The sequence below is a fragment of the Lissotriton vulgaris genome, chromosome 8 (assembly GCF_964263255.1).
Source record: "Lissotriton vulgaris chromosome 8, aLisVul1.2, whole genome shotgun sequence".
Taxonomy (NCBI): domain Eukaryota; kingdom Metazoa; phylum Chordata; class Amphibia; order Caudata; family Salamandridae; genus Lissotriton; species Lissotriton vulgaris.
The window spans coordinates 1,533,467,934-1,533,482,979 of NC_141696.1; the positions used below are offsets into that span (position 1 = coordinate 1,533,467,934).

General features: G+C 47.6%; 1 protein-coding gene across 1 annotated transcript in view; it reads right to left on the reverse strand.

Annotated features, from left to right (window-relative positions):
• LOC147700298 (uncharacterized) overlaps window positions 1-15,046 on the reverse strand; it is a 127,921-nt gene that overhangs the window by 92,339 nt on the left and 20,536 nt on the right. The window contains exon 3 of the mRNA XM_086935662.1: window positions 13,416-13,517. Within this exon, the coding sequence (XP_086791788.1) occupies window positions 13,416-13,517 (102 nt within the window). The remainder of the gene's footprint in view (window positions 1-13,415; window positions 13,518-15,046) is intronic.

Here is a 15,046-nt window from a genome sequence, read left to right on the forward strand (position 1 = left end):
GACCATGGACGGTGGCAGTGCCCTCCGAAGTAATGCGGCCCCTCTCCGCAGCCACGGTGGAGCACCAGCCACCCACAGAGGGGAGAACAAGGCCGCCCGATGCAGCTGGTTTGGGGATCGAAAGACAGGTGAGTTTGGGTGGCCGTCCGAGGTGACCCTCATCTTTACCCCCACTTTATGCATTTGTCATGTCCCTTGTTGACCACAGACGGCAAGGACACGAAATGATAGTTGAATCTCGCTTTTAATCCTGCACATGACTCCTTCTCTCGATCTCCAAACACTATCTACTCGCCTCCCTTTCCCGGGTCCTAGTGTCCGTGTCTGTACCCATACTACCACACTACACACCTGGCCGTGCCAGGGATGGGCACAGTGCCCTCTGAGGGAACACCCATTTGTCCTGTGCTGCCTTTCCAGTGCTGTGTTATGTTTGGCTTTTTTTTTTGTTATTGCCTTTGACGCACCCCTCTCCACCCCAAGCTTTCCCGGTCTATTTATAGTTTTACTTTAAATATTTGGTCGCGTTAATTGTAAATACTATATTGGTGGATACAGCCATGCCGGCAAAGGGCTGACGGGACTGGCTCCTTCTCTGTTAATCAACAGGCAGCCAAGGAGGTGGTAAATTATGTGTGGAAGCAATTTGGGCCAGCTTCTCCCAGAGAGAGGAACTCCCTCCACCCCACCCACATTCCCGCTGTGGCAACCAGAACCTTTCTCGGAGGATGAGTGTAAGGTGGGGAGGGGTCTTACTTAACACATGTCTCCACATGGAGCACCTCGCAGAGGTGTTTGGGGTTATCTTTGGGGGAAGCAAGTCTAAAAAACGGGAGTCTACCCCTCCGAGTAGTTTCAACATACATGCACAGACCTGATGTACAGTGCACTTTAGAAAGAAACGCACAGGGACTACCGTAGCCAAGGCGCCAGGTGCATGGTTCTAGCTCCAGAGACCACGCTGCCGAAATGTCCCATAAAAAGGAAGCGTTTTTCTCAGAATAAAAAGCATCAAACGATTATTAACGCTCTCTGCATCCCACCCCCTAGCCCTGCTCCGGCCAACGTGTCCTGGAGGCCGGCGGCATTAATATCTGGAGCACGCGGCGCACTCGGCTGCTCTTCATTAATTAGCCTCCCTGCAGCCTGTCATTAATCATATTTCTATCCTCCGGGGTCACTAGGGGTCCCTGCAGTAACAACTTGCAGTAATTAATAACACACAAAAGGCTCTTTTAACAAAGAAATGAAGTGTGAAAGGTGATTCCATGGAACACGCCCCCTGATGATCTTTTCGGGGACGTATGATTTAATAACACACCTCCCCATCCCGCTCACACAATGGACGCAGTATCAGCAACGAAAACCAACTGTGTATGTTCTTTTCTGAACCAGGATTTTTAGGTCTTGTGGCGATTATAGCGCAACCTGTAGACGACGATTATGTGTTTTTTTTAAGTTTCTCTGGTTTGTAACTGAGTCCAGTGGATCAAAAACGAATGAAAGTGGTACCCAGGGCAGCATAGTGGGGCCTGAGGCCCTGGAAAATTAAACCAATTAAAAATATCTCCCTCCCTCGACAACCAAAAATAGCACCTACTGTGATCCTTCAAACGCCTTCATCTGGCCTGCATAAAGTCAGTCTATGGCAAGACGGGGATAATAGGGAAGGGGGGCTATTAGGGTGTGAATTTGATAATTCTGTGTGCTCTGAAACAGCAGGACTAGCCAGTTGAATTTACAAAGCCAGTAGATATGGGATTGGCTACCATCCTTGTGGCTTTGCCAATGGTTTTTTGTCGAGTTGGCAGACTCAGCTGAGAGGCCAACAACTGAATGGGTGCGTGTGGAGAGTCAGGTAGCCTGTACTTCTGCCACTACACCAATTCAAAGTGTAATTTTTTTTTGGGATGCAACGCATTGTCATATACAATGCCAAAAACTCAAACTTTAATGCTGCAAGACCTATTGCATTGTAAATGCTTGTTTAGTTTTAGGTTTTAATTTTGTGGTTTTATCGATTTTATTCAAGGTAGTCAGTATCTTTGTACACATTTTCCTCAAATAGTTTTATATAGAATCTCCATTTTTAATATTTGTTGTACATTGTTGGTATATTGTGTGCAGCCCACACATGTTACGCCCCCTACGTGGCCAAATAGCCTGGGGCTTTTTTTAAAGATGCAAGAATAGAAACTGTGTGGATATAAACCAATTACCTTTTCTTTTCAGGCAGGTGTGTCCACCACCGTGTGTGAAGTGTGGAAAGAATTGGAACATAAAAACGTAAAATATTTCAGTATGTGTGAGATCCATCACCATTAATGACAACCACCTTAAAACACGTTTGTGTAAATCTTGTTCGGAAACTACATTTCCTAGGAAAACTTCTGTTCCTTGCTCTAATCTAATCGGCGATCAGTGCCTACTAAGAGCCCATCCTGTGCTGACGCTGCTCTAAGCGCGTGCTTGTGAGTAGCGTCTCGGGCAGGCGTGCTCTTCGTTACGTTTACGGACGTGTTGGTGAGAGGCGTAGCCTGTGCAATAGAATGACAGAGGGAACATTGCTTACACTGGTTATGGTTTCTTTTGGTGCTCAAGCTTGGAGACTGAAGTGTTAAAAAGTATTAAGAATTTTAGCAAATAAAACAATGATTGTTAGGAATAGCACGATTTAGATGATGTTTCTGTGCACAAATGAAAGTTGGCAACGTTTACGTATTTTTTTAATCTCAGTGAAATTAACACAGCAAACGTTAAGTGTCAGCATGCGCTTGAGAGCATCTTTGCAGCTAGTCTAACAGCCCAGTAGGTTACTGCGCTTAGTGTATGAATCATGAATGATTATGTTCATCATCGAAAGGTCAGAGCTTCAATCCCTCACTCTGCCATGATTATAATTAATGTTGACTGCAGTTGCAAACAAGCACCAGGTCATATGTGCAGTGGATGGCTAGACCGAAGCTTTTGGGGCACATTGTTTTCCTGCTGGGACTTTGATGCTGCATCAGAAGGGTTACAAAGGGCGACAATTGTTTCCGATTCGTTCATGGCTTCCCTGCTTGATACATTTTATCTTGGTTTTCTGCTCATCTAGGTAACCTGGTAATATTGTCTGGATGCAATAAAAAGACTCACATATAGATTACTGGTCGGGTACATAAATATAGTACACATGTTTTAAACCACAGCTTTAACGTCACAGACAATGCATCCTGGTAATGATTCAATTGTGTTTTTTTAGGTCTCGCCTGTCGATGCGCATGCGCATCGAGCAAGGCGAGAGTATTGGGACTTATCCGCTCTTTATCCACACTGCAAGGAATCGTGGCGATTCCTTGCAGTGCCCGTGACTTTTAAGCTCAATGCGCATGCGCATTGAGCTTAAAAGCGCGTGCACGTCCGTCTTTGTTTACCCGCTCCGCCCCCTCCCCTTCCCGCCGTCTCGCATTTCCCCTGTCGCACTTCTCCTCCCCCCTCCCCTCTCTTCCCTCCGTCTTGTTTATTGTACCCGCTCCGCCCCCTCCCCTTCCCGCCGTGTCGCATTTCTCCTCCCCCCTCCCCTCTCTTCCCTCCGTCTTGTTTTCATCTTTGTTGTCTTCCTTTGTGACTGTTTTTCTATCTATATCTTCCTCGGTCTTTCTTCCTTTCTCTGTTTAGCTCTGGGTCACCATCGAGTGTGCGGGCCCACCACCACAGGCACAATTTAAACACACCTTAGCTGTTAAGAAAATGTTACTTCCAATTCCGCTAAAAGGCAAATGTATCAGTGGAATAAAAAAAGATTCCCGATTTGTTGTACATTAAAGCACAGCTGCTGTGAACTGCCATGGTTTTCTGTATAATGGAAAATATTGCCGGTAACTTGAAGTTTGGATCAAATCTTTAACAAAATTATGTTACATGTCTGTATGCAGCGTGAAAAAAAATAAGTATTTTGAAATGGAAAAAAATGAAAATAAGTGGGCAATTTCCTCAGCTGCTGTATAAATCTAAAGATTTCCAGTTTATTTTTCATGGAATTTTGCACAAGCTCTATTTTTCAGTACTTAAAATTACAGCTCTTACCGTCAAACCATTAAGTCGAACCGTTTTTTAAAACATTTTGTATGCTGTTACGGTAGATAGAACACTGCCTAAAGTAGCTGACATCTTTCCGAATGTCCCTGCCTACCATATAGTTTCTAGTTTGCTACAGAGGCGTGGCAGGATCGGCATCTATAGCATGCCTATGAACCCTTACCCTCCCCCTTTTGTTTCAAGTTTGTCTTGCCACTTGCCCCATTTAATTTAATTTAATTTAATTTAAAATCTTATATAGCGCGCAGCTACCCTAGGGCATCCCGGCGCTTCAAGACAACATCGGATGGTAAAGGGAACAGCATCGAGGCGTTATGCCGGAAACAGGAAGGTTTTAAGACCCTTGCGGAAACGCAGTGTGCAGGGCTCAGCTCGGAGTTTTTGGGGAAGCGAGTTCCAAAGCTTTGCCGTGTTAAATGAAAATCTTCTCCCACCAGTGCGGGCCTTTTTGACTCTAGGCACCATCAAGAGATGTTTCGTGTCTGACCGCAGCGTTCTGCCAGCTTTGTAGGAAGTCACTAGATTTTTTAAAATAAGGGGACCTTTGCCTGCAAGAATTTTATGAGCGGTGCAGAGTGCTTTAAAAGTCACTCTCTCCCGCACGGGGAGCCAATGCAGTGCCTTCAATGCTGGTTTCGCAGATTGCGTCCTCGGAATGTCCGTGAGCAGCCTTGCCGCTGCATTTTGGACCTGTTGAAGAGTCTTAAAGGTTGATTCAGGGGCGCCCAAAAAGATGGCGTTGCAATAATCGAGTCTAGATGTTATGAGACCCTGAATCAGCAGCTTCCTCGATGTTACCGGAAGTAGGGGGAAGATTTTCCGAGCCGACCTGAGCAGGGCATAGCATACTCCTGCTGTTTTCTTGGCTTGGGTGCGGAAAGACAAGTCTGGTTCCAGCCAGACTCCAAGGCTTTTGATCGCATCTTTGGGGGCCGGGGGATCGCCCATACATCCCGGCCAACTAAGCGGCGGGAGAAGGGTAGTTTTACTCCCCAGCAGCAGTATTTCCGTCTTTGAGCCGTTTAACTTAAGGGAGGAATCTCCCATCCAAGTGTGAACATCTGCCAGGCAGGAGTTCAAGATGTCAGGATTGTCGGCCAGATGTGATAAGGAAACCACTAGCTGCGTATCGTCAGCGTAGCTGACGATTTTGATGTCATATGGGGATACTACGTCCTCCACGGGGGCCATATATACATTAAATAATGTAGGGCTCAATGACGAGCCCTGTGGCACTCCACACTGGAGGGGAATGGATTTGGATCTCTCCCATTCTGCGTGTATTTTGCTTCATTTCCCCATTCTTGGTTGTGTTAATCCTTATCGCTCGCGCATTTATATCTTAAATGACCTGACGATTTTCAAAATCTCCTTTAGCAACACTACCCCCCCTCCCCCCCCACCACCACCATATCTCCTCCCTGACTCCCTAATATGCACCTCAAAATTTGACCTAGAGTGTTAGAGAGCTGTTATTATGTGAACCTGCGTGAGATCGAATGAGGGGGTGCCATCCCTTGCATACCACTGTGTATCACCTCGGGTGGTCTTCTAGGCGCCCTGGTCCTGCTTCAGACGTCTGTCGAGTTAGCTCGAGCGGTTTGCATTATAACAAACGCTCATGTGCCGTCCGCTTCGTAATCTTTACCTGCAGAAGAGACTTGAATCATCGAAGATAGATTGAGTTAGCCTGGCAGAATTTCCATGCCTGCTTTAAGTGCGTCACAGCATTCTGCTCTCGCCTGGTCATGCTGTTTTCCCTGGAATGACTGTTTTGCTAAGCAGATCCCTCTGTCATTGTTCCAGCATGCTGCTTCACGGGCTACATTACGGAATGCAGCACTGTCTTAATTATTTGCATTTGGCACGCGACCTTCTAAATCTGCATCCTGTCAGGCAGTTCCATTTTCGGTGCGCCTTGCACCTTTTCCTGGAGTCTCCTGCGTGCATTGAAATGTACTTTATCCGTATTCTCTGAAGTTATCCAAGTTCTGGCAAGCACCATGCAGGAGTCCTGCAACACCGCCGCTGCTGCCGTGAGCAATTCACGGATTTCCGGCTATTTGCGCGTCCACAACACTGTACGCAGAACAAGAACATCTGGGGGCGCCGCCATGCTTTCAATAATCTCCAAATTCTCCACGGACCACCCTCCGGCGTTTTTCACAAAGCTGCTCCTATTTCACACTCCCCAGTCTCACGTGGTACACCCCTCCTACCAGCCTTAGTGGTACTCAACCCATACCAACCCCAGAGATCTTCTTGCCATTCCAGCTTCGCGCGGGTTCTCTGTCCTGCCACTGTCCCAGTGCGTTTCTACCCTGGGAATGCCCCACCGTGCGCCGGTCACAATATCTCACACAGTTTGCACCTTGCTGTCTCGCTGTGGTGCTCTCTCTGCCCTGCAAATCTCTGGCCGTTTTCCCGCTCTATCAACTCCCAGTGGTATTTATGCTATAGCCCCCTCCTGTGGTATTTCTGCCCCCCATAGCTTTGCGGTCCCTCACTCACCCTCAACCCCTCACCCTCACTCACCCTCACCCTCACTCACCCTCAACCCCTCACTCACCCTCAACCCCTCACTCACCCTCAACCCCTCACTCACCCTCAACCCCTCACTCACCCTCACCCTCACTCACCCTCACCCTCACTCACCCTCAACCCCTCACCCTCACTCACCCTCAACCCATCACCCTCACTCACCCTCACTCACCCTCACCCTCACTCACCCTCACTCACCCTCAACCCCTCACCCTCACTCACCCTCAACCCCTCACCCTCACCCTCACTCACCCTCAACCCCTCACTCACCCTCACTCTCACTCACCCTAAACCCCTCACCCTCACTCACCCTCACCCTCACTCACCCTCAACCCCTCACTCACCCTCAACCCCTCACCCTCAACATCAACCCCTCACCCTCACTCACCCTCACCCTCACTCACCCTCACTCACACTCACCCTCACTCACACTCACCCTCACTCACCCTCACCCTCACTCACCCTCACCCTCACTCACCCTCACCCTCACTCACCCTCACTCACCCACCCTCACCCTCACTCACCCTCACCCTCACCCTTACTCACCCTCACCCTCACTCTCACTCACCCTCAACCCCTCACCCTCACTCACCCTCACCCACCCTCACTCACCCTCACTCACCCTCAACCCCTCACCCTCACACAGTGGAATAGGTCTCGGAGCATTTGAGTTAGAGCTTTTAGAAATGTTTATGGGTTTTTTTTAATTCTTTAGCATTGGCTACAGGAAACAAAAATGCTAAAGATTTACAAAAAACCCATAAACAATTCTAAAAGCACTAACTCTAATGCTGCGAGACCTATTGCATTTCCAATGCTTGTTTTTGGTTATGCCTCTTTTAGAGGACCTCCTCCACATTTTCATACCAGATACAATGTAAGTGTTTTGCGATAAGACGCAGTTTGCAAATGTGGGCGACTTTTTCTAGGGTGCCCGAGACTAGTTTTGATCCCAATCAAACCTCGTCACTCACCCTTTCATCCATTTGAGGTCGATCAAATGACTACATTTATACGGGGGTCAGGCATGGGACGGGAGGTACCAACACATCGTATTAACTCTGCCACAGAACAAGAAGCTCAACAAAACGAGTGCTAAATAGAATTTCAGCCGTTAATTCACGAATCAAGATATTCATAGCCATGTCATTAAACTTTAGAATCAAGCATAGTATGAGACTGCCTGCACTTTCAATAATAGTGGGCGTTTATGCAGTGCACGCCACAGCTGCATTGTTTGCATTTGCTTATTAAAAACAGCTGTTATTGGTCAACACTACTTTCTCTGTAGGCATCAGGGCGACGAATTAAAAGTGGCTCGTTAACATTCCCAACCAATGCAGTAATAATCCTACCCACCGAGTTATCCCAAGAGTTAACAATGAACTTGCTCCAAGTATTCAAAATCTGGGGCGTAACGCGTGCCCCTGAGGCGCGTGGGAGGGGGCATTCAGCCCAAGTTCTAGTATCTGTCTGAGCAATATGCAAAGCTTGGCTCCTCACCAGATTCTGCCCCCCCCCCCATCATCTTGTGTGTACGCCACTGTTGACCAATTTGTGTTTCTCTTGCACCACAAAGGATGAACAGTAGCTCTGCTGTAGTTGAGATTGGCCGCCCGAGGTATGGCATGTGAACCCTTGATATGTAGGACTCAAAAGTAATGCTTTTAGTCTGAAGACATTTAATGTTTACCATTGCTGCGTGGGTGACAGTACAATATCCGCTCTGTTTATAATAGGCACAGCGATGGGGAGGGCCAGTTTCACAATGCTGAACTCTACCAGCCGCAGCGTAACTACCCCACATCCCTGTTCCAGTTTCCTAGATGGCTTGGTGTCAAGAGGCGCAAAAATGTTTCCTTGATCGCGGTGGCTGGATGCCACCCCCTCACACTGTCTGCTCGGTGGCAGCTTCTGTGCTATCTGGTACCCAGGCCCCAGAACTATGCATGCAACCCCAGGGTTACTTTCTTGCATGAATATACACGAGCCCCTTAGAGTCAGATATGTTTGCAAAGGACTGCTAATCTTCAGTTGTCTTGTCGCACATACAGACCCACACCCTCCCCTTGCCACCAGTCCTCCAGTCACCACAGCCAGGACTGTGATCGCGATAGCACCAGGACAAAACATTAAACAAGCATTTGCAATGGTATAGGTCTCGCATTTACGCAAGTTTGAGCTATTGGCATTGTAAATGACAATGCCTTTTATTTGTTTTAAAAACCAAAACATAAATAAAAGGTATTGTCATTTACAATGCTAATAGCTCAAACTCATGTAAATGCGAGACCTATTGCATTGCACGCTTGTTTTTATATTGCTCAAAAGAACCAAGCAGGAACACAGTGAAGCATGAAGCATATTCGTAATGAGGCATTGTAAGGACGTTTCAAGGTACTTTAATATGTCCTCCTTTCAAATACCATGCACACTGCCTTAGGGCTAGAAAGTCATACGTTATTTATTTTGTAATATTTTTATTGGGTTTTACAATATCAGCAACATTTGCATTTGACAATGGTTGGTGAGTGGTAGCAATGCTGGACAGTGAATATAATCTGGTCATACATGAATGTGTGTTAAACAACACCAACATAGGTTATGTAAAGGAACAGAGGTTTGAATCATTTTCGTTATGCACTGAAATTAAAAGCCTGCATATTGTCCAATGGTGCAAACTGGGGGCACTCTAACATGCCCTCCTTTTAAATAGCATGTACCCTGCCTCTGTGCTAGTAAGGCCTACTTAGGGGTGATTTCCTAATATTTAAAAGGAAGCTTTAGGCCTGTCAAACAGGTTTATTTTGACAGGCTGAGTTTGCAGTTTTAAAACTAGAACAGCTAGGCTACAATGGTAGGCCTGCAATATGGCTCTCACTGTCACTGTAGTGGATGATGTAAAGGGAGCCGCAGTCCACTAAAGGCATTTAATTTACATGCCCTGGTACACAAGGTACCATATACTTAAGCTTTCTAGGTAAGTTCAATATGCAAATTAAGAGTTTTACTAATTTTGACAGGTTTTAATAGGTGAGAAAAATATGCACTGGGGCTTGGTCAGCAGAGCCCAAGTGAACAAGTCAATAACACAGCAAAATATCTAGCAAAAGTAGGAGGACAATGTGAGAAGGTGGCCTGATATGCAGTGCTCACTATTCTAGTGAACACTATGTATCAGTCCAGCAACCCTTATTGATAATTGGTTGTAAGTCAACCTTATAGACCAGCTATCCTAGTAGCATGGATACGAGCAGTCTAAGGCTAAAGACTCGAGAGGGGTTGTTAAGCCAGCTGTTTACCACACATATACCCCTTGAATACCCAGTGAAAGGACACCACACAAGTGTTATGAAAATAAACAGTTATTTATTAAGAATCACAACAGCCCTGTACTCTTTATGAGGACAGGGTACTAAGCACAAACCAAAACGCTTATGAAAATACTTAAGTTAGCACAGTATATACAAATGCCCGAGGGGCACGGAAAACCATATACCCTGAAAGTGGAATGCGAAATTACTAGCAGGTAAGTACAGTACTAATAGCCTTTGGAATCGCTAGGACTTGACTATAGAATTGTTAGATTACTTCTAGGAGACCCAGGGGACTCGGGTGCAGAGTGTGCACTCTCACGCGTGATGCGGGACAAAGTCTATGGTAGCTAGTAATCGCAAAGTTAGTGTTCTCGGGCGAACCCGACCTGGTAGGAGGAAAACGAAAGTGGATTCTGACCCTTGGATAGTGAGGCTATGCTGGGGCACCGAAATGCCGAAGTTACCTAGCCCAGGGGCTGCAGCTGCATAGGACTCAAAAGACGTCGGGAATCCTCGTTGACGGACCAGGAGCCTGGAAGAAAGAAGTTGCTGGCAGGCGACCAGTGAAGAAAGTTCGATGGATCCAAGCCTGGATCGAAGGAAGATGACACCTGAAAGCAGAGGGGACCAAGTTCGAGACTACTAGCCAGTAGTCAGTGGGCACCAGGAGGGCACCGGATGGTAGCCACCTCGACTAGGTGAGTGGGTGACGCTGTGATCGCAGATCTCACGGACCAGGAGGCGTTGTCGGCGACCAGGATGGAGGAGCGATCTGTCCCACGATGGATGAAGCTGTCGGTGTCGCTGGACCCAGGATTGGGCAACAAAGCCTTGGCAAATTCAAGCCCACGCGGTGGACCTAAAATGGCGTCTGGAGTGGACCAGGAGGGTCCGGGGTGCCTCTCTTGAAGAAGGAAGCAAGGGCCAGTCTGGAGCAACCAGACCAGCAGCAGTGATGTCGTCGGGCGTCGTGAAGAAGGCCACAAGCCAGCCGGCTAGTAGCCACACAGCGCGGTGAGCACGCAAAAGCAGAAGGGCCCCACGCAGATCGTGGAGATGCTGGAGGGCTGATCTTCGGTGCTGGAGCTGCTCAGGGTTGGGGCTTCTCGGACCCCAAAGCACTCACCAGTGGAAGACTCGGTGGGCTTGTTACAAAGAAGTCGTGCAGTCTTGGCGATCGTCGGTCCCTCGAGGTCTCGTCGCACTCACGGTTCTCAGCTTTGCTGTAGAGGCGAGTAGAGGTCAGAGGTGCCAGGGAAGCCGGGTCTCGTCGAGCTGGGTCGTCGGATTCGTGAAGAAGGACTTGCAGCAGACCGCAGTGTTCTTAGGATGGTGCCTGCGGATGCAGGGTGACTACTCCTTAGCCACAAGGGAGAATCTTGAAGAAGGAAATCTTGAAGTCCTTTCGCAGAAAGTCGTGTCTTGATTCCAAAGATGATCTAATTTGAACAGGGGGCCCGCTCCCATCTTTATACTAAAAAAAGGGGGCTGACCCGGTTACTAGGTCCTGCCTATGGGTGGGACTAGGAGGGGGGTGGTTACACCCCTCTGCCATGCCGGACTTTCCCCAGGCCAGGGGCTGGGGTGCCCCTGGAACTGGTTCTGACCGGCCTATGCGTAGTGAGCACCGGGGTGCCACTCAGCAGTCACCTTCCTGTAAAGCCCTGCCTACCCAGGATACACAAAACCATGTCTGGGACGGTGCTAGCACCGCCCCTGACAGGAAACCCTTTGTCCAAGCCTCCCTCGCTGGAAGGACTCCCAGCAGCAGGAGGTCAGACTCGTGTCTGTGGTGGCAGCATCCATTTTGTGGAGCTGAGGCTTTAATTAACTTTAACCGGGGTTCACAGTTACATACATGTCGTGTCCCTCTAGAATTGGCGAGGGGTTAGTATTCCAATTCGTATGACACCTTACTCGACATGTTTTGATAAAGCAATACCAAAGATAGCATTTAACCGCGAGGTTTATAATGCACTTAAGAGTATATGGTATGCGTTATCATGGAACAGCTATTAGGACTTGGTTCCGCAAGCTGCAGACAGGCTCAGCTCATGCCAGAGCACCATCTCACACGATTCCAAGCACTCTGCCTTCAGGATTGTCAAGGCCTGCCATAGGAGTGACTGATAGGAATCTGTGTGTCCATTTTAGGGTTAGGTATAGGTATACTACACCTACAGCAAAGGGTGATTACACGACTTTGCCCCAGCTGTCATGCAGCCAGTTGTGTCAAATTTAGGAGGCCAGCCAGGGGTGGCATAATACATGCTGCAGCCCCTGGCAGCCCTGGGTACACCTATGCCCTGAGTTACAGGGTCTGATAAGGTGGCCCAGTACCAATTGGAAATGTACCTAGGGTACATGGAATCCATTTTAAAGAGAGAGCAGTAGGCCTGGGGTCCTGATTGGCAGGATCCCAGGTCGACTATGTCAAAAACCAGCTAAAACACAGGGCAAAAAGTTGGGGGCAACCATAGTCAGGAGGTACCTTCCTACAGACAACACAAACAGGGGCATTTGTCTACATAGCCATTTTGAAGACATCTAACTAGAAAAACTGTGAATGTTCTGCACTGAAAAGGCGAACACTTCCAAATACACATGAAAGAACTTCAATCTAGCACGAACTGGGGACATGGACTATTTCTTAAAATATGATTTCCTACTGGCATAAGAAAGGTGTACATGCACATGTGGCTAAGGACCCTGCTTCTCTGGTTGCCACTTTTTAAATAACAGAAACAGTGCCATAGGCACTCCACAATGTTGTAAGTGAAAGGATTTGACTCTTGAAAACATTGTGTATTGTAATACACCCCTATACCATCACAGAAACCTCTAATAAAAGCAATAGACCTTTCAAAGGGCATTTAGAGGTCCCCTGATACTATTTTTCATGTGTCTCAATATGCAGCTGTGTGGTATACATGAAGGGCCTGTCGTTGCTTTAGTCATTCTTCTAACACTCATATGCTGTTTTTTGTTGACTCTCCTTGATTTTTTATGTAAATATTTTATACAAATTCATAGAATCGTTTGAGCAGTGACAGGCTCTGTGATCTCTAGACCTTCATCCATGTTGTCAGATATCCATCTTGTGCTCTTTCTTTTGCCAACCACTCCCTCCATGCTGCTGTACCATTGAGTTGGGTAACAATAAACATCTGTTATTGATCACCAAGATACCCTTCTGGGTGAATGTGCACTTTAGAAATACATGTTACAATATGTTATGTTGCTGGGTTGGTGAGGGATGCTTACGGTTTCTTGTAGATGGAACCTGCTAAAAGGACTTTAGTCCCTGCTGTGCTGCCTCATGTAACTATTATATTTATGTCAGCTCATCTGGAACAGTGACCCATTCATTATTAATTTAAAATCAGAGTCACTCCAAGTTGAGACCTAATCTCATTGGTCTCTGGCTATTGTGATTCATTCCATATATCTGTGATCCTAGGTAGAACGAGGGCTTACCTGCTGTGCAGAGGGTGTTTTTAAATTCCTTTGTGTCCTGATCAGCTGTAGGATAGGCCTCTTCCTTGATGCTGTCTGATATGATCACTGTGGTAAACTCTTCTGCAATAAGAGAAACAACAAAGATTGATTTCAGTCAGTGACAGGGGCTGAAGATGGAGTTCTGCACTGAGGCAGCTTGCCTCAGTGCATCGTTTATTTAGTATGGTGAACAAATTATAAAATTATTCATAGATATTCATAAACTGAAGAACAGAGTAGCAAGTTATTCCAAGCTCGAATATGTGACCTAGACAACAGAAAGAAAAACAATACAAACAAGTTATAGAGAGAGGCCTGGCACACTCATGCATCAGGCCTGGTGTCTGAAGACCATAATGGATAGCAAAGGTTTGTACAAATTTCCATGTGGTACACTTACAAATGTTTACAATGGGAATATTACTAACCAGAGCAGCGGGGACTACTTTCCCCTTTGTAATGTGTGCCACTGATTAATCTGTCAATGATCTAAAAGTCTCCATATAGCAGTAACAATACAAGAGACCATACATCTTGCTAGAATCTATTTGGAGGAGAATAGTCATGTGTACACAACTTAATAATTACCACAGAAATATCTGCCCATATGGATAACTTTAGGCTTTTCAAGGTAATACATAAGGTGCGAAAAGAACTTTCGGCTGGAGTAAAATTGTGGAAAAAGGCAATAAGCAAACAGCTTTCTAAGTGTGAAAATCATAAATTACCTTAAGAGAAATCAAGAGTGTGTCCTTCATAATACTTTATTGCTATGGAAATTGACTACATTTCAGAGGAGACACACAGACTAAAGCTCATTCGCTATGCTCGACAATGTACCAGGCACCAGAATGCAACATTTCAGAAAACATATGGCTGATCAATGTTATGCATAGATTCAAAAGAATAGACGCATCTATTTAGAGACCAGGGGGCTGTGGCCATCTGGGTAAATTGGCAGGTGCCTCATTTTTGCACCACCGTCGTCCTCTACACTATTCAATAGGTTGTTTAATCGTGCCCAATAATCCTTAGATACTAGGGGTGGGCAGAAAACTCCGCTGTGACAGCGTAGCGGATGAAGCCAGCCACACCTGCTCCCCGGGCCCGGTCCAAGCTTCCGAACCCTAGCCAGGCCAGGGAGAGCCTCCCTGGGCCCCGGTGGAGCCCCGTCCCCAGCGCTCGGACCCTCTGATGGCTTGCAGGACGGGGGCTCACGCACCCTGTGGCCGGCCGGACGGAGGTCAAGTCCCGGGCCCGGTCCCAGCTTCCGAACCCTAGCCAGGCCGGGGAGAGCCTCCCCGGGCGAGCCCCGTCCCCAGCGCCCAGACCCTCTGATGGCTTGCAGGACGGGGGGCTCACGCACCCCGGTGCCGGCCGGACGGACGGAGCTCAAGCCCCGGGCCCGGTCCTACCTTCCGAACCCTAGCCAAGCCGGGGAGAGCCTCCCTGGGAGCCCCGTCCCCAGCGCACGGACCCTTGGCCGGCCCCAAGGAGGGTTAAGCCCAGGCCACATCCACTCCCCGACGGCCTGCCCGGGGAGCCCATTTTTCTTGACTATTAAGCCCCCACGTAGTGTGGGCTTACAGAACTCTGGGGAAGGACAAAAG